The sequence below is a fragment of the Lactuca saligna genome, chromosome 8 (genome assembly GCF_052625555.1).
Source record: "Lactuca saligna cultivar CGN05327 chromosome 8, ASM5262555v1, whole genome shotgun sequence".
Lineage (NCBI taxonomy): Eukaryota > Viridiplantae > Streptophyta > Magnoliopsida > Asterales > Asteraceae > Lactuca > Lactuca saligna.
Genome location: NC_136424.1, coordinates 164,264,042 through 164,284,021, shown reverse-complemented (window position 1 = coordinate 164,284,021; position 19,980 = coordinate 164,264,042). Strand labels below are relative to the sequence as shown.

Below are 19,980 nucleotides of genomic sequence, written 5' to 3'. Positions count from 1 at the left end.
TGATACTTGATGCAAAATAGTGAAAAAAGTCAAAATCGTTGCTGTCTGCATGCTAGACTCGCCGAGTCCATTGGGGGGACTCGCCGAGTCCAAGGCAAACTTCAACCTACTCGACGAGTCCGTTCGTGCACTCGGCGAGTAGGATCGAAAGAATGCAGAATCTCGACTTTTGCTGCTGGAAATGGACTAGAAACGTTACCCTAAATTGTTTTGGTGTTGTAAAACTTATTTAGTTGGTGTAATGGTTGTTCTAATCCATTTACAATAGCATATATCAAAATTCCATGATTTTATGTGTTCATATATTTCTTGAATTTTGATGATCATGTTCATGTTCTTATGAATTTAGAAAATGATAGGAATTATTTGCTGAATTGTTTAGGATTAATTCTTTATCATTTATGTGTTTTAATGGAGTCCATAATTTGTCCTCAAGTTATGGATTACCAAAGGTCACTTTCATTTAACACACACTTAAAACACATAAGTTACATGAAAATGAAGAGTCTTCATTTTTATGAACCTTTAATTCATAAGTTATGAAATGAAGAGTTTTGCAAAGTTACAAAACTTGCCCTCAAGTTTTGGAATTTGTAAAGTTTCACACACTTTAATAAACTTTAATTCCAAACCTTAGAGTTTTAATAGTTAAAATTCAACCCTTATACTATTTATAACATTAATGGTTAATTATTATATATATGTATAAGAATAAGTCGTTTTACCGTTAGTAGGCCTCATTCACGAAGCCGGTCTATAAGGTGGGTATAAGGTTGTTGCCTATAAAATGGCGACTTAATGGGTGTATACTCTCACCCACCGCTTGCTTGATCGGTGGAGGGTCGTTAGCCGAACGGGTAGGACAATGACTTTAAATTCTCCCTTCATTAAAAGTATTAATGATAAATACTAAGGTAACTAAAATCTTAATAATTCCCAATCTTAGTTACTTTAGGAAAAATCTGAATTTGGTGCTAACCCATGGAATTCACACTTTGTACCTTACCAAGTCGTTGGTGGAGCGTGTGTGGCTAACCGGCACACTAACTTGGACTAGTAAGGACCACGAAGGGTGACTTAATGTTTTTCATAGATCAATGGAGCGTGTGTGGTTAACCGGTACATTGATTAGGTGATAATATTAAGGGTACCAAGTGAATTGGTATGGTTATTCACACCTTGTTTTGTGATCCTCGGCATCCCAGTCACAAAATTTGAGAGGGCACACTCGAGATTGAAACATGCCATTGAAAAGTTCAATGAATCTCAAAAGATCTAGGAATTTCAAATCCAATTAAAACCTAATAAATTATTTCGTTTTTCATGGTGGAAATTGGTGAATCGTCATTCGCCTACCTTCAAATATTTTATAGCTTGGATTACGGCATCCCTCTTCTAAGTTATAAAATAGTTTGTTGGGTCCTAGCCTTAATATTTCATATTGGGTGTCATATTAAGGACTTTAAATCAACTATCTTGAATATCTCCCAAAACATGTCTGGTTTAGACATTTATGATCTTCCCAAATCTCTTGAAGATGATGTTCCTCAACATCATGCTTCACTTCCTTTATCTCCTCCAATTATTCTCCCTCACCCACAAGTTCTTGAAAAGTTTAAAGTCACTCAAGCCCTATTGGCAAGTTAAGGTCTTGGTGTGGTCACATCTTGGAGATGTAGTCACATATTGACAAGACGGGAGAGTTGGGTGTCAAAGTCTCGTGAAAGTTGGATGTTCAATCACTTTCTTAGTAACATAGCGGGTCACTTTGGGACTACTATGAGACAGACTATGACACGAGCCTTAATGATCTTATCTATTTGCTTTGTGCTGTGGAATCAGCAATGATTTGGAACACTAGTAAAGCAAATTTTGTTAGAAGATCAACTTCCCAAACCTTAAATGGACATTGGCAATGGTAGCATTGGATATCTAGAAAAGCATTTCTCTTCCCAATGGAAAAGGATCGGCCATAGTCAACTCGGTTGACCAAATGGTAAAGAGAAAGGCTAAGTCTGAGATAGTCTCATGTGCCATTATCAAAGGGTCTACATGTGTTTTGTTGCCAAAGGAAGGGGCATTGGTTGCAAAGCTGCCATGATTTACCTAAGGATGTTAAAGTTGATAAGATTGACTCTACTTCAGGTAAAATCCACTGTCTAACTCTGTTAAGTTTCTATTCTGAGATTCCTGATACATGATGTGACTGGGTCACATGGTGATGTTTTAAGAATCAAAGAAAGGATAGGAAGCTTAAAGAAGTATATGCTGATTTTGATTGCGAAGATGGGTTTCGATCGCATGGTTCGGTAATCAGAATTTTGAGCTGTTGCTTAAGAGTTATAATATATTGCTTATGAATAGATAACAACAAGTTTTTCATGTGGATTGTAAGGATAAGTTTTTCCGCAAAGTTTTAAAATAAAGAAAAAAAGGTTTTAATTTTATTTATTTTAAAAAATATCCTTACAATGGCATCGGTGGAAAATTGTTGCTTATATGTTTCCAGTAATAGCAATATTGGAAAGTGGATTTGATTCTTTCATTTGTGGTAGTGTCTGAATTTACCAAATGAAGAAAGTTTTTTTTTTTCATCACCCAAGTTTCAATTGGACAGAAACTTGGAATCATACAAGTTGTATTGTATGATGAATGAGAATTTTCATCTTTGAAAAATTAAGACTAATTCTTTGATCACATGTATATGTGAGTCAATTGAAGGACTAAGGAATTAGGTACACTAGGTGTGCACTGGTCAAGGTCCACCACAAAGATTGATTTGTCATGATTTACTAAAGATTAGTAAATATGATTATACTTATAAGGTTAAGTATAATTCTATAACATTGGAAAGGATACAATGTATGAGAAAGCAAATAAGAAGAATCAAATTAGGCAGAAGGATAAAAGTTTCTCAAATCTGAAAAGATGGGAGAGTACTTTAGAATCAGTTTTATGATCAACTTAATGATTTAGAAACCATATCACAAATTCATACTCTATGGACGTCTTAGTGCATTGTTATGGCTAAGAAGAGAGGTCATGAATTGTTAGATTGGTTAAAATCAAGAAGATGAGTCATACTTCGTTCCAAAACAATTCTTAGAGTCACACTCCAAGATTGTAACATTGAGTGACATAAAGTAAGGTATAAAACACTTATCAAATGTAAGAGTAAAATGTTTTCTACTCTTGTACATTTGAGATTGGTAAGATGTGATGTCTTGGATGAGACAAAGACCAACTAAGACCAATTGTGTGAAGTGTTAGTCTTGATAAGAATCCGCACTATCCCTTGAATATTTGTTTTGTCAAGGAATGGTTCTTGACTAGAAAAACTTATATGTCAAGAGGACAGTGGGAGCCTTAAAGATCCTGAAAGAGTTTCAAGAACTAATCAAGAGTGAAACCTGTAATTTATCACTAGCACACGACTTAAGGTTTGCAACCTATCGTGTTGACATAATTCTTATTTCTGTACCTACTTCAAATAAGTTGAATTTACATGTGAGTTATCAGAGTTCAACTTGGAAGCATTGGTGGGCCTTGTGTTACCAAGGTGACAAGAAACTAAGATTGAATAAGTTTAATCCATGTAGGGCTGAATTTGTCACTAACCTTATCTTGTGATTATGGTTTTGACAAATTCGCATGGATAGGAACTCATACACTATAAAATCTAAGTGTCATAAGGTTTCTCTCCGATTCATGAAAATGATGGTGAGGAAACGCTTTCACTAAATAGATTTTAAGTAGATATCAATTGTGTCATTTGCATTTTCAAAAGTCATTAGTGGAGCACATGTGGTTAACCGGCACACTAACATGGACTTGTGAGAAATGGCAAATTCCTAAGCAATTGAGACTATGATTACGGCATCCCTTTTCATAGTTCTGAAAATTGTTTAGACACACATGTGAGCTATCTAAGGAAGGGTGTATGAATCTAAATTTCAGAAGTCCAACAGATTTATGGAAATGTGTCAGAGCTAGTGGGAGCATAAGTGTTATGCTGATAATCATCATGTTAGTGGGAGCATGATTATTATGATTAGTATTGCAAGCTAGCAATGTTAATTATAGAAAACAAAGTTTCAATTCGTGAAGTTGCAGGGGTTGAAAGTTGTTTTGCTATAATTAAGGGAGAGGAAATTATACTTCATTTCAATTCTAAAGCATAGATTGAGATTTTAATCATCTTTAGTCAAGAATATATATAAGAATTATATGTCTGAATGGTTCGACTTAAGAAAATTCTATATATATTGTGTTTTCAAAATTCGATTATGATTACGGCATCCCTCTTCATAGTTAAATTTTGAAAACATGGCAAATAAAAAATATTGTAGCAAAAGACTGGTCTAGTATCATGTCTTTATGTCAAACATCATGAATTGTGTCCCATATGCTTCGGATATAGGATCGATTTCATGTGCTATAATATTCATCCTTTCTAAATTTTCCAAATGCTTAAGGCATTTAGAAGGGAAAAGTCTAGAACTGGATATGACTAAAGTGATTAAGCAATTGTCGAGGACAATCTGAGGTTCGCCAAAGATTGGTTGCTCAGGGACATTTGGAAGTCTAGTGTTAATTTTGGTAGGACCATATTGACATTTTCTGAAAAGAGGTAACTCTTGTTCGGAAGTGATAGTCAAATGGGACTATGGAAATGTCTCCATAGGTGGAAGTTATTCAATCTATGTAAGATTAGGAAACTTAATGCAAGAAGGATGTTCCCAAGGAGCTGATCTCCTTTGGAATGCTCTGTAATGGTTGATGTCAAGTCTTTCTGACTTCGTGCATAATCATTACAAGAGGATCAATGCATATAAGTTTAGAATCTAACAGATTTCAGTAAATGACATGAATTTGGAATTCTTGCATTTACAATAAGGATTTGGGATTGTGAAATGAGTATCATTGGAATTATGTTCAATTTATCTACATCACAATGTAAGGATCATAGACAAATATAGTGTGCATACTTGGGGTATGGCATAACTATTGTTTAGAAAAACAAAGTGTACATGCTAGGAGCATGGGACGATTGTTGTTTTTTATTCAAGTCTTAAGTTGATATTTGAAACATTGAATAATGTGTAATCAATATGGTGATAAATAAAAGGTGGTTTTATTTATATTCAAAAGGGTTCTGAGACCATATTAGATTCGATTATTATTGTGTTTCACTTTGCATGTTTTGACTTCCAAAATAGCTAGGTTATTCTTTCCGAATGACTAAGTTATTTAAACACTCCACAGTCGTTCATATGTTGGAAGTAGGTATGAATCAAGACTGTCATGAATCGGGTTTGTAGATGGCTAAATGAGTTTAGACATGGCAATGGTTGCTGCAACATTCATGAGTACTCATAAGTTATGAGTATTGGTATAAACCCACGCTCACTCGTATCACTTCATGGAATTTATCTCGAGTGATTGTGAGACGATAACATCATATAAATCTTTAAACCTAGAGATATGAGTTGTTACCTATGAGTTGGTTGTGCATTGATTGCACGTAAACGCATCAGTAACTTGATGTTATAAAACGTGCCTTTGTGTACAATTCAATAAGTAGTAGAACAAGCATATCAGTCGAAGTTTATCTGTTCCTTCTAGAAATAGAAGCGATATCCGGGCCCCTCGATGATTTTGTTGTGACCTATGTACCGGCCGGTCAGAACTGAATTGATGTGTTCGATTAAGTTCTTTGTCAAACAAATCGAAAATCGGGAAACAAACTGCTGGACAATAAGTACGACGTTGTTCCATGTATTTGTCCGGCTGATATCATGAGAACAGAGGATTATGTGATCACTTATCTAAAATGGCGCTTCATAGTTCGACAGAGTCTTCACTGTTCGAGGGAGTTTTCGAGAGCTACGATTGTTGGTTGGTTCCTGAAGTTATAGGCAAATATAGTTATTAGACTTATCCAAGTTGGAGTCTGTTGGATAAGGTGTCTAAGTCCATAACTTATTTGGTATATACTTGACCCGACCGGCATGGTCCATTTGGGTTGCATCTCATCCAAACTATTATGGATAATTTTATGAGAGTTATACACATATGTTTATTAATATATTATGAGTTATAATATATTAATATGAAGTTACGTTATTTAATTAGTTTTAGTCTTAAATTAATCATGGATTAATTTAGAGATTAAAAGGAATACTAATTAAATTATGGGCTATTTGTTTTATATAGTGTGGGCTAATACTCATTTGTTAATGGGCTAGGCTTATGTGGAAGTCCATGGATGATCCATGGAGCTTTTAACCCATGGATCCTTGGAAAAGGAAAAGACATGGGTTATTAGGGTTTCACCCTAACCATGCATACTATATAAGCATGCTTATGGAGCATGAAATGAGGCCTAAGAGAAAGCTAGTGATCTAGTGTGTGTGCATATGTGTGTGGCCGATTTATACAAGGTGTATATACTCTCTCAAAGTTTTCCAAGAGTTTGTGGTGTTTGTGATTCCATTTGAGGCATTCACATTATTGGTGCTTGGCCCTCAAACTCCTAAGAACCCAACACACCAAAAGGTATGTAATCTCTTCTAACTCTTTTATGTTGAAATGTTCCCCATGCCATGTTAGATAGGTTATAAACCTTGGAAAATTATTATTTTGCATGTATTTAGACAAACATAGATCCAAGGTTTATTAGGGTTGCATGCACACTTAGGAAGTGTTAGATTGCTCAAAACCCAACAACATATTACAAGGACTGAATAATTTCAAAAGGTTAGGTTTAGCCCTATTTTGCAACTCTTGTTTTAGTCCAACCATTGTAGGGAAGAACCTCTCAATCGAAGAATTATCTGGTCTTAGTGATATGCAATGGTATTCGCAAGATAGTTAGATAAAGGTGGCAGGAACTGTTTATGTAGCTGATGGCGGAGAGTGGGTTGGAGAGTTACCCTAGGGTAAGCCTATGATAAGATTAGCAAAGGGTGCAACAGTAGTAGAAGGGACTTTGTGAATTCGAAGCAGTTCTTGAGGAAAGTACGGATAGATGTGGAAGGTAGTATGGGCCTATACTACTGAAACCAGACCCTCCGTACTCGAGTCAAGGAGGGCCGAGACAAAACTAGGGAACTTGTAGAATGTATGAGATCTCTTGATATTATGTATGACCTTAACATTTTTGTATTTTATTTCAGAATGGTGACGATTACGCGTCACGGAACAAGAGGATCAGGATCAGGTTCGGGTTCGGGTTCCGAGCTAGTAGATGAGAGACTATGCAAGTTCATTGTGTCAGATATCACAAGAGGTATCCTTGAGGAGACCCCGGTTATATTTGGGTCGATCAAGTAAGGGATCATAGAGCTGATGGAGGATCGTCTCACGGTGTTCAGGAGCAATACGACATCCATCCAGTCAGGATCGCGCACACTGTCCTTCAGGGACTTCAAGGGGTGTGGTGCGACAGACTTTCATGGGGCGAAGGACCCCATGATTACCAGGGGATGGATTGCAGATATGGGTCTGCTCAGTTGACTCGCTTCTTCCTTGAGGGGTCGAAGGTTCAGTATGCGGCTGGATGTTTGAGAGACAGGCCCAGAGATTGGTCGGAGTCGATAGGTGATTCATTGGGAGCCTCAACCATTAAGGCTATGACTTGGTCGGACTTTATGACCAGGTTTAAGGTAGAATTTGCACCGGCTATGGAGCTCCAGTAGCTATCCAGAGAGTTCCTCGACATGAGACAAATGACAAAGACAGTAGCAGAGATTACCGTGAAGTTCCTAGAGAGGGTCTTGTTGGTGCCTCAGTATGTGGTGGATGAGGAGATGCATATGACCCGCTATCATGACATGTTGAGAGCTGACATTCCGGAGCACGTCGGCTACTTGGCATGCCTGACTCTGGATTCTATGATTGCCAGGGTGACAGAGTGGGAGATTGATTTGGATCACATCAGAAAGAGGAAGGCGGAAGAGGGGTAGGTGACTGGGGTTTCAGGGAAGAAACCCAAGGGATCCGACCCTAGATCGAAGGGCCAGCTGGGCCAGAGCCACTGCAGGAAATGCGGCAGGCCACATGAGGGGATTTGTAGATTAGGGTCATCGGGCTGCTCTAAGTGCGGCAAGACTGGGCACATTAGCAATGATTGTACTGACCCCATGCCCACATTCCAGACATAATACCTAATTTTCTTCCATTTCAATGACAAGGGCCATAAAAAGGCCGATTACACGAGATTGACAGCAGCAGCAGCGCCAATGGCGATGCTAGCCCCAGCGACCCTACGGATTACTGATGGTCAACAGGGCAAAATAGAGGCTCCAGTAGTGAGGAGACAAGCCTTCCACTTGACTACCGAGGAGGCACGCGCCGCACCCAATGTGATGACGGGTATGATTTCTTCTCCTTAACTCTTATTTTATGTTGCTTACAATATTTATATATATGTTTTATGCATCGTTTAGGATCGTTCCATGGGAACGGTATTCCAGTACAGGTGTTGTTTGATTCGGCTTCTACCTAGTCATTTGTCTCTTTTGCCCTTAGCAAGAGGTTCCTTGGGTCTTCAGGCATGTTGGATTGCCCTCTGGAGGTCGAGATTGCAAACGGACGATCAATATGAGCATCAGAGGTTTTTAGAGATTGTGTTATGAGGCTGTATAATGAGCGCTACCTAGTAGACCTGGTTCCCATTTCATTGCGTGGGAACAAGGTTATTATAGGCATGGATTAGTTGACCCCCAATGGGGAAGTGATTGACTACGTACAACAGTTGGTCCGAGTCAGGACCATAATTGGGGGAGAGCTAGTGATTTAGGGCGAGAGACCACAACGAGGACCAATCCATTACTTAATAGTGAGGGGTAGGCGCTACTTATAGTAGGGTTGTATAGGGTATGTCGCCTACGTTAGGGATACCCGGGAGGCGGGTAATGTGTCTGTAAGTGATGTGTCAGTGATGCGTGAATACACGGATGTATTCCCATAGCATCTGTCTGGGATATTACTAGAGAGACAGGTAGACTTCAGGATCGACTTGCTCCCTGGTGCGGCTCTGTAGCCAAAGCACCATATCAGTTGGATCCTCCCTAGATATAGGAGTTGTCTACACAGCTACAAGAGCTGTTAGACAAGGGATTCATTAGACCGAGCAGTTCACCCTAGGCAGCCCCAATTCTATTTTTGGAGAAGAAGGACGGGTCGCATCAGATGTGTATAGACTATCGAGAGCTAAACAAGGTAACGGAGAAGAACCGTGACCCACTCCCAAGGATTGATGATCTCTTCAACCAACTTCAGGGTGTATCTTGGTTTTCCAAGATAGACTTGCGGCCAGGCTACCATCAGATGAGACTCAAGGACGAGGATGTGTAGAAGACTGCGTTTTGAACACGGTATGCCCACTATAAGTTCGTGGTGATGCCCTATCACAACTAGCATTTCTAGCTAGGAAATTTTGTTATCATGTAAACATCAACTCTTGTAAGACTTCTAATCCAAGTAGATATCATGTTTTATGCTCAATCAAAAACATCCATTTGAATCAAAACTCCTGAGTAAAGTCTAAAACCTAATTCAATACAACTCAAATACTCAATTGTGGGTTAAAAACCCTAACAACCCAGATCAAATGTAGTATGGACTAAGATTCTCTATTGGATCATTATGGGCCACAAACCCATCTTTTTATTTTAATTGGGTTGTAAACCCATCCTTTTACCACCTTTGGGCCGAGACCCTTCAATATGGGCCTCACAATTCTGAGCATAATCAAGAAAAAGGGCCCAAACTCCTCCTTATCAACCACATCAAATGTCAACTCTCCACCCTCCTACCCCTCTGTAACTTTCGGCCCCTCTCTACCTCTCCAACCTCACTCACCATTTCTAATGCAACTCATTTTCTCTCAACCTTCAACACTCTTCCACCCTCTATCTATCAAGAAATTTGTGTGTGCTTGTGTGTGTATCTCAAGGAAAAACCTTTTCAAGTATCATACTAGGTAAGATACGTCACTTTAACTTGGATACATTCAACTTATGCTTAGATCTTCATCTAAACATCACAAACCTTTTGCTTATAACCCTAGCATCATCATATTTTGGAAGATCTCTTCTCAAGAAGACTTCTAGGGCCGAAATCCTTCTCAACCTTCATCAAAGACCAAAAACAACAAACCAAAGTGACTTCATACCCCTTATTTTTTTATTTTCATAATATTTTGGGGGATAATACAAGTTGTTTTGTGTGTGTGTGTGTATATATACATATATATAAATATATATATATATATATATATATATATATATATATATATATGTGTGTGTGTGTGTGTGTGTGTGTGCATGATTTTGTGTGTTTTCATGATATATGTGGTGATATGTGTTTAACTTTTGGATTTTTACTTGAACATGAAGTTTAGCACTTAGGTCTTCATAAAAACCTTGAGAAAAGTATGTCTTATCACATATATTACATGTAAACCTGTAGATCTGGGATTATGCACTTAAAATAGAAAAAATAAGTGTTGTGTTCACACATGGGTAACTTGAACACAAAAATCAGCCTTTAAGAAAAAAAATTGGTCAAATCTGTGATAGTTTTGACCACCTTTATGGTAATATTTTTCAAAAATTTTTACATGCAAAACTTTCAGGTTTATACCTCTAAAATGACTACTCTCACGCATTCATACGATTTTTCTACAATTTTTGGCAATATTTACAAAACTGTCTATCATATTTAAAATAATCTCAGACCAGTCTGTGAAGGTGAACAATTCGATACTGGTTTGAGGCAATTAAAAATTATGAATTTTTTTTTTGAATAACGTAGACACAATTTCCAAACTTCTAGAGTTTATGGATCCAAATTTTGACCTACGATGATTTTTCTACAATTTTTCTAAAAACAGGTCGAGAAAAGCCAAAAAAAAAACAGAAAATTGTTTTTAACTTACTAAAAGTATTTATACTTGTGTTGGATGAAAGTCTTGGCCTTTTGAAAGGCCCTAAAATGTTATTTTACGAAAAAAAAAAAAATGGGCCAAAATGATAAATCTTCGTTTTTTTAGTATCAAAATATCTTTTACAAAAAGTGGACTTTTTATGTAATTTTGGTAAACAACGAAACGAAGCATAAACAACCAACATAAAAAACTGTGGATCAATTACATCATTATTTCTTTTACTAAGCCTGGAACATGATTAACATGCATAGTGGGCCTTTGTAGTCCACTTACATGTTTATCGGACCAGGAATACACCTTACATCCTTATTGGGCTTGGAAATAATATATATGTCTAGTGGGCCTTAGTTGTCCACTTACAAGTTTATTGGGTCTAGAATATTCCTTATATGTTTATTCGTGTAAATTCGATTAATGATCTAGTGAAACGTGTCGGTTGACACCTATTGAGTGTACAATCGTAGCCTGTAGTTATAAACAGAGTCTCTTGAAGTTAGAGCATGAGTTTGTGTATAGATCTATATGGGGGTGACACCCAACACCTGAGCTATTCGCTATAGTTGGACTAGTCCTGTCTAGGGTGACAAACCGTACCTTAAACAAGCCAGCGTCTTCCAAACATCAAGACTGGCGAAATTGTCATTATCAAATATGGTTATAACGGCTCACTTAGAGGATTTAACGTTATAAAATTTACTGGAAATTTTGCTTTTATTGATAATACGGTAACATGCACGTGCTGGTACTCAACTTCAGGTGTTGAGATTCCAACACTCTCTTTCGCAGACAACATCCGGTTGCCTGTGGTCACTCTCTCTATAATCTCTCTATATTCTCTTCCGCAGAGAACATCAGGTTGTCTGGGTCTCTCGCTCTATATTCTCTTTATATTATCTATACATTCTGGGAAACATTACCACACATGCATTATTACAATATCAGACACAAACATTATAAAACGATTTTAAGAAAATATCGGATTTTTTAGTGTTTACAAAATAATACAAAACATTTTCATTCAACATGCTTATGAACTCACCAACATTATATATGTTGACTTTTTTTAAATTAATTTGTATTGTTAGGGAACCGTTGAGCAGGTTGGCTAGCAAGAAAACTTGGATATTATGTTATGTTTTGTTTTCATCAGATTCTTGATATTTTCGCATGTAATATTGAAAAACAATACTCAATGTAACCTAATTATAGTTGTAATATTACATGTGTGATGATGTTGATGTTATGTTTCCATTGTATACTTGATGATGATACTGTAAGAACAAAGTCACCCAAGCCTGCAGACATTTCCGCTGCCTGGTTCGGGGGTGTAACATGCCCTTCCGGCTCACCAACGCTCCTGCCGCATTCATGGACCTCATGAACCGCGTATGTAGGCCGATGCTGGATCGGTCTGTGATAGTTTTCATCGACGACATCTTGGTTTACTCCAAGACGCGAGAGTAGCATGAGGAGCGTTTGTGAGAGGTTCTGGATACCTTGAGGAGGGAGAGCTTGTATGCCAAGTTCTCCAAATGTGAGTTTTGGTTGCGCGAGGTGCAGCTACTTGGGTACCTTGTTAACCAGAACGGTATTTTGGTCGACCCGGCCAAAGTGGAGGCCGTGATGAGATGGGAAGTTCCAAGGTCTCCATATGAGATTCGGAGTTTCCTGGGATTGGCAGGATATTACCGGAGGTTCACTTAGGAATTCTCCAAGATAGTCGTGCCCTTGACCCGGCTAATGAAGAAAGTTGTTGTATTTCGTTGGGAGCCTGAGCAGCAGGAAACATTTGAGACTTTAAGATGAAGATTATGCGAGGCGCCGATTCTAGCCTTGCCAGAGGGTGTTGAGGATTTAGTAGTATACTGGATGCATCCACTCTAGGTTTGGGCATAGTATTGATGAAGAGAGGGCATGTCATTTGCCTATTCCTCAAGGCAGCTGAAACCTCACGAGGCGAATTACCCGACGCATGATTTGGAGTTGGGGGTGGTTGTCTTCGCCCTCAATATTTGGCGACACTACCTTTATGGGGTCCGATGTCCCATTTACATGGACCACAAGAGTTTGAGGTACCTCATGGATCAGCCGCATCTGAATATGAGGCAGGATCGGTGGCTAGATGTGGTAACTGATTACGATAATGAGATCCTTTATCACCCGTGGAAGGCCAACATTGTGGCCGATGCTCTCAATCGCAAGGCAGTTCCGATCAAAGATATTTGCTTGAGGATGATGGTAGTAACTCCACTGTTGGAGCAGATCCTAAGGCGTTGGTCGAGGTTTTAAAGGAGGAGCATCCGAAATGAGAGTGAAACAGAGGCTAGGTCGCCTTGTTTGATTATGACAACTGCGGGTTGCTGACCCTGCATGGGAGGGTCTAGGTTCCATATTGGGGAGGAGTGCGACAAGTTTTGATTGATGAGGCCCAAAAATCCAGGTTCTCTATCCATCCCAGGGCGACAAAGATTTTCATAGATTATCTTCCTGACTACGGGTGGCCCTGCATGAAGCAGGATGTAGCCTGATACGTGGACAGGTCCCTGACCTACAGGAAGGTCAAGGCGGAGCATCAGCGGCCTCACAGCAAGACACGACTATTGTACATCCCCATGTGGAAATGGGAAGTTATTACATGGATTTCATCACCAAACTTCCCAAGACCGCACGGAGGGGTGGATTCCATATGGGTCATCGTGGATCGATTGACAAAGAGTGCCCATTTCATACCAATCCAGGAGACAATTTCAGCTGAGAAACTGGTCGATATCTATATTTGAGAGGTTGTAGCCCGACACGGAGTACTAGTCTTCAGGATTTCTAACAGAGACATGTGGTTTACTTCAAAATTCTTGAAGAAATTTCATGACAAGTTGGGTACTCGCCTGAACTTTAGCACTACTTTCCACCCACAGACGGATGGTCAGAGCGAGCGGGCCATCTATACATTGTAGGATATATTGTGGGCGTGCGTATTAGACTTCGTTGGTAGCTGGGATACCTACCTTCCCATGGTAGAGTTTTCCTATAGTAATAACTACCATGCGAGTATTGGCCGTTGTCCCTTCGAGATTTTATAATATGGGAGGAAGTGAAGCACCCCGATATGTTGGGGTGAGATTGAAAAAAGGGTTATGGGGAGTACCGAAGTGCTACTCAAGATTACACAGAGGAGTCAGCAAGACCGGAGCAGGATTCAGACTGCTCAGTGTCGGCAGAAAATATGTCGACAAGCATCGTTCGGGCTTGCAGTTCTAGGTCGGGGATATGGTCCTCCAGAAGGTGTCACCTTGGAAAGGTGTCATCCGATTCAGGAAGCAGGGAAAGTTTGGCCCCAAGTAGATTGGGTCTTTCAGAGTCTTAGCTCGGGTAGGCAAGGTGGAGTATAAGTTGGATCTACCAGCTGAATTTAGTCAGATTCACAACACCTTTCACGTCTTTCAGCTACAGAAGTACCACTAGAGGACATTCAGGTGGATGATAGCTTAAACCACATTGAGTGACCAGTGGCTATCCTCATCAGGAAGTCAAAGAATCTAAGGAACAAGTGGTTCGAGTTGCTGAAGGTTCAATGACAGCACCGCAAGGGCTCAGAATAGACTTCATACCCGGAGGACGAGATGAGAGAGCACCGCATCGTGCTTTTCCCGGATGCAGGAGTAGACTTCAAGGAAGAAGTCTGAAAAAAGTGGGGGAGTTGTAACACCCAGTTCCTAGTACGTATTTTAATTATAAATTCTTGCACTTTTTGTTTTGGGACTCGGCGAGTAGGAGGCCCCAACTCATCGAGTAGAGGTTAAAATTAGACGCAGGAAGAAGAACCTACTGGCCGAGTTGGATGCTCTAACTCGACAAGTAGGCCTGTCTGGATGAAACCCTAATATTTAGGGATTTCACCCTATTTAAACGCCTTATCTTGTCCTAGCTCAGCCTCCATTGTCCCTCTCAGTCAAGAAAAGCCCTAAATTGAAACCCTAAAGCATTTGGAGTGTTCTTGATTCATTTTTGTGTATTTTTTATTGTTTTAGGCTTGAAAAAGGAAGTAGAAACTTGGGGGTTCTAGAAGAAGCAAGTAGATCCAGAGTTTTTGCTTCATTTACAACCCATTCAAGGTAAAAAGCTTCAACCTTGACCATCAATCTCCTAGATCTCTAGTTAGGGTTCATTTTCACTTTTTCTAAGCTTTTATAAAGTCATACTCGGGATTTTTTTTTCTTTTATGAAGGTATAGCTTCAGATTTGGAACCATTGAGGGTTCTTATGGCGTAAAGGTGTGAACGTTATTGCCATAAGCACCCCATGCATCATGTAAACTCTATTTTAGAGTCTTTTGAGCCAAAAACCCCCATCCACGGATGTCAAGTTTGAAACTTTACGTCTATTGTGGACCGCAGGAGGTCAGATCCATGTTTTGAATGCATCAAGACCCACTAAAATCCAGTGTATAGTTTTGGACATAGAGAGACTCGACAAGTCACTCATGTAACTCGGCAAGTCATGTCGAATTTCCAGCAAATTGCTTCTGATAATGGACCATGAGTTGAGTTAGAAGAACATGTAGTTAGTTGGACTCATTGAGGACCTGGAAATTATGGGACTCGTCGAGTTTAAGGCTATGTCCCAAGAATATGAAGACGGGTTCAGCGAGTCAAGTAAGAACTCAGTGAGTCCAGCACTAAGAGAATCATCTTGCATGAAGATGAACTTGGCGAGTTCATGAGGAACTTGATGAGTCAAGGACTAAATATCCCACGTAGCATGAAGATGGGCTTAGCGAGTTAAAGGATGAACTCACCGACTCAATTTCAAAGGGTCCCGACTCTGTATCAGGGAACTCGACGAGTTGGTGGACGAACTCGGTGAGTTAACCGAAAGTTGACTTTGACTTTGACTTTGACCTAAGTTGACCATGAAATAGTAACTAAGGAAGATGATTATATGTAGAATTTGAGAGGAGTTTATCCCGACAGTGAGGTCAGTTTAGACACTTCACGACACTAAGGTGAGTTACCTTCTAGTAGAAGAGGGTCGAAGGAACCAATACCAGTCCACTAGTACTAGTCGATTATAGTGAGATGATTGTCTTTGTGATAATTGTCTGGTTTGCTACTACTTGATAAGTTTATGTGCTAGCATGATACATTATATGTGATAGTGGTAGTAAGAGGGGAATAGTCCCCAGGTTCAGTTGTTAGGATTGAAGGGTAGGTTGGACACCCCAGATATGCCTGATAGTATATTTATGCTATATTTTGTTTGGTAGTAGTAATGGTGAAATAGTCCCCTAAGCCGGTTGGAATAAACCGGAGGGTAGGTCAGCACCCCAAAACTGCCTGATATGGGTAGGTTGGGCACCCCAAAATCATCTGGCAGGGTAGGTTAGCACCCCAAAACTGCTTAACATGGGTTGGTCGGGCACCCCAGAATTTCCCGGCAACATGTTTGTTGTATGCTATGTGGTATGATGGGGGAACTTACTAAGCTTTGTTCTAACAGTTTTCAGTTTTGTTTTCAGCAACCGCTTCATCGAAGAGGAAGGAGTCGGCGCGATAGCAGCGCATCACACACATGATTTCCACACTACGACATTCTGGGATTGTAATCTGATATTTTATTATTATTCCATGACACGTTTTTATGACTTTTGATTATGGGTTTACATACTTATATTTTATCGATGATGTTTTTCAGCAAACCGTTTTATAATAAATATAATTAAAAACAAAATTTTGGCCATGACTTTTGGGATGTTACACACTGCCCCTTCTCTTGGCAGTAGAAACAAATGGACTCTTTTGGAACAACACATGGGACCTTCTCATATTCAACCTATCTCTTTACCATCTGGTCAAACAATTTGACCTTGGCCGATCCCTTTCCATTGGGGAGAGAAGAGTTTTCTGCACTTCCAATGTTAGCATTTTCAATGTCCATGGAAGCGTGGGAGGTTGATCTACCAGTCAAATTTGATTTACCAGTGCATCAAATTACTGTTGATTCAACAGCAATAAGAAAATAGCTAAGATCAATGAGGGTCACATCATGGTCCACCATATAGTAATCTTTAATGAACTCAATACATGATTCAGGAAGTTATTGAAGAACCAAGTCAACATCTAACTTCCTCAGGAAAACGACATCGAACATCCCTATTCTATCAATGTGTGATTTTATCTCGAAGACGTATGCACACACAAACCTTTCATCTTCGTGTTTGCTTGCCAATTGGGGTTGAACGATCTTGAAATTTTCAAGTTGACAAACACGTGGGTTATGGAGAACTATTGGAGGAGGTGAAGGAAGTGAAGATGATTTCCATTTCCATGATCCAATCACGGAACATCATCTTCATTTGGAAAGCTTTTTCCAAAATATTTGGGACGACCATAGTTGTTAGACTTAGACATCTACAAAATGGAGAAATTCAAGTTAGTTGATTTAATCCTTAATATAACACCCAGATGAAATATTAAGGCTAGGTGACAACACAATATTCTACAATTCAGAAGATAGATGTCGTAATCCAATTGCAAAATATTTGAAGGTAAGTAAATGACGATTTACCAATTTCTACCACGAAAAACAAAAATGAACATTAGGTTTCAAATGAATTTAAATTCCTAGATCCTTTGAGATTCATTCAAATGTTCGATGACATGTTTAATCTCGATTATGCCTTTCAAGTTTGTGACTGGGATATCAAGGATCACAAACAAGGTGTGAATAACCACGCAAATTAGCTTGGTACTCTCAGAGACTTTTATCATCTAATCAATGTTCCGGTTAACCACATATGCTCCATTGATTTATGATAATCTAGGAGCTACCCATTTCCATCCTTCATTAGTCTCATATTAGTGTTTCGGTTAACGACACACGCTCCACTAACGACCAATAAGGTGAAATGTTCAATTTCATGGCTTAGCATCAAATTCACATTTTCTCTAAAGTAACTAAGATTTGGGAATTTATAAAAGCATTTAGTTACTTCGTATTTCATTATACTTATAATGGAAGTTTTTGTCCTATCCTACCCGTTCGGCTAATGACCCTCCACTACTCAAGGGTGCAGTGGGTAAGAGTGGATACCCAATTGCGGTCATTTTACAGACCACTTCCTTAAACACCCTTATAGACCAACTTCGTGAATGAGACCTGCTAACGGTTACACTGACCTTTTACTTATATATATATATATATATATATATATATATATATATATATATATATATATATATATATATATATATATATATATATATATATATATATATATATAAGTTTATATAGTACAAGGGTGTATTTTAAACTTTTAAAATACTAGATGGTTTCATCTATTAATAAATTATACTTTTTATTTAATCAAATTTAAACCACGTTATTATGTATTTATTAATTATCTCTGTTAATTAAACACTTAGGGTCCGTTTGTTTACCTCTTAATTGCAAAATTAAGAGGTAATGTCTTAAAAAATCAGATTCAGATCGTTTGTCTGCATCTTAATTTTTACCTCTTAAAACTATATTTGCCTCTTATTTTTTCAGATGTTGAACAGTGTCTGAAAATAAAAAAAAAAAGAAGTCGCGTCCCTTATTTGCCCTAATACCCATTCGCCAGTTTTCTCCCGTTTATTTTTCCTTCGCATATGCTCCCCGCTGTTCTCTCCACCAGATCTGACGTCGCCTTCAATTGAAAGTCTACCGGTCGACGCCTCTCCCTGGAACGCCGCCGCCGCCACCACTGATAGTCCACCCGCCGGTCGACGCCTCTCCCTGGAACGCCGTCGCATATTCAGGTTTTTTCTTCCTCTCGCACATTTGTTTTTCTTCTTTCTTCCTTCTTCTGAAAATCATATTCCCTCCCGAACGAAATCAAAATCAACAACATTTTATGTTTATATGTTCCTGATTTGTTAAAAACCGAAATTAGTTCATTATTATTGTTAAAAAATAGAAATTAGTTCCTGAAACGCCCTTGTAACAAATAATACCTGAAAGATTAATACCTGAAATAACAAAAAGATTAATACCTGAAACGCCCTTTTGATCTCAAAAAATAGAAATTAGTTCCTGAAACGCCCTTGTAACAAATAACAAAAAGATTAATACCTGAAACGCCCTTTTGATCTCAGAAACCAACATTTTGAGCTGATTTACCAACTGATACACCATTTCTCTTCGATTCAACACAAGACAAACTGTCAAAAATCTAGCAAGAAATCTCAATTGTTTATTTGCAAGATTAAGATCTTGGAATAATCCATCTTTAAAATACTCCCTTGTTAAAACTGCTTCATAAAAAATATAAGCCTCAGATAAATAATTGGCTTGACTTGTTCTCATATATTGCCCAAAATAAAGTTGACCAATTCTTGATGCAATATCACCAATTTCCCATCTTTTAAGACCAGATTCCACCAGCTTTTGTCGATTCTCTTGTTGGAATTTCCATAGTTTTGTATAAACTTTGAATACTTTATGGAAGTGTGTATCATACCTGATGCAACAACACTTTGTTCATGGATTTCAGACTCTAGTTTTTTGTTTATTGTAGCATGTTACTTTCATTTCTTCATATTACAACATTGTAGTTTGAGAAATCTACCTAATTATAGAAATTTTATTCAAATAGAATGCTATAATGAGTAGATTTTTCAAAGTTCAATGTCTTCATAATAGAAACAGAAGTACAATGTTGTAATGTAAGAGAAATAAATGAAAGTGGGATGCTAAAATACACATAAACGATGGATCTCAAATAAAGAACATCGCAATTTAGGAACCTACCATGGCCGATTTGTTGCTGCTTTGTTGCTCTCGCACATTTGGTTTTTTTTTTTTTTTTTTTTTTTTTTTTTTTTTGCTATTCTTCTATCTTCTTTCTTCAGAAAACTGATTTGTTGCTGCTCCTAAACCTTAAGAAAAAAAAATACAAATCAGCTTATGTATTTGTTCCTGATTTCTTCAAAAAATGAAAAAAAAAAAAAACGATTTCTTGTTATATGTTGATGTTATATGCTGATTTG

At 38.3% G+C, this 19,980-nt stretch overlaps 1 protein-coding gene across 1 annotated transcript; it reads right to left on the bottom strand.

Annotated features, from left to right (window-relative positions):
- Nucleotides 1–18,832: 18,832 nt before the first annotated feature.
- Nucleotides 18,833–19,779, bottom strand: LOC145010268 (uncharacterized). Its single transcript, XM_078968831.1, has 4 exons — nt 19,742–19,779; nt 19,064–19,451; nt 18,946–18,960; nt 18,833–18,859 (listed from the first exon to the last, which is right to left on the bottom strand). Exons 1-4 carry the CDS (start codon nt 19,777–19,779, stop codon nt 18,833–18,835), a joined length of 468 nt encoding a protein of 155 aa, XP_078824957.1.
- Nucleotides 19,780–19,980: the final 201 nt, after the last annotated feature.

What these genes read in the sequence shown, in the direction of transcription:
- LOC145010268 (XM_078968831.1), bottom strand. Translation starts at nt 19,779, where the DNA reads ATGTGCGAGAGCAACAAAGCAGCAACAAATCGGCCATG. An exon ending in GCAGCAACAAATCGGCCATG is followed by an intron (nt 19,452 to 19,741) that starts GTAGGTTCCTAA and finishes TTGTTGCATCAG; the next exon opens with GTATGATACACACTTCCATA.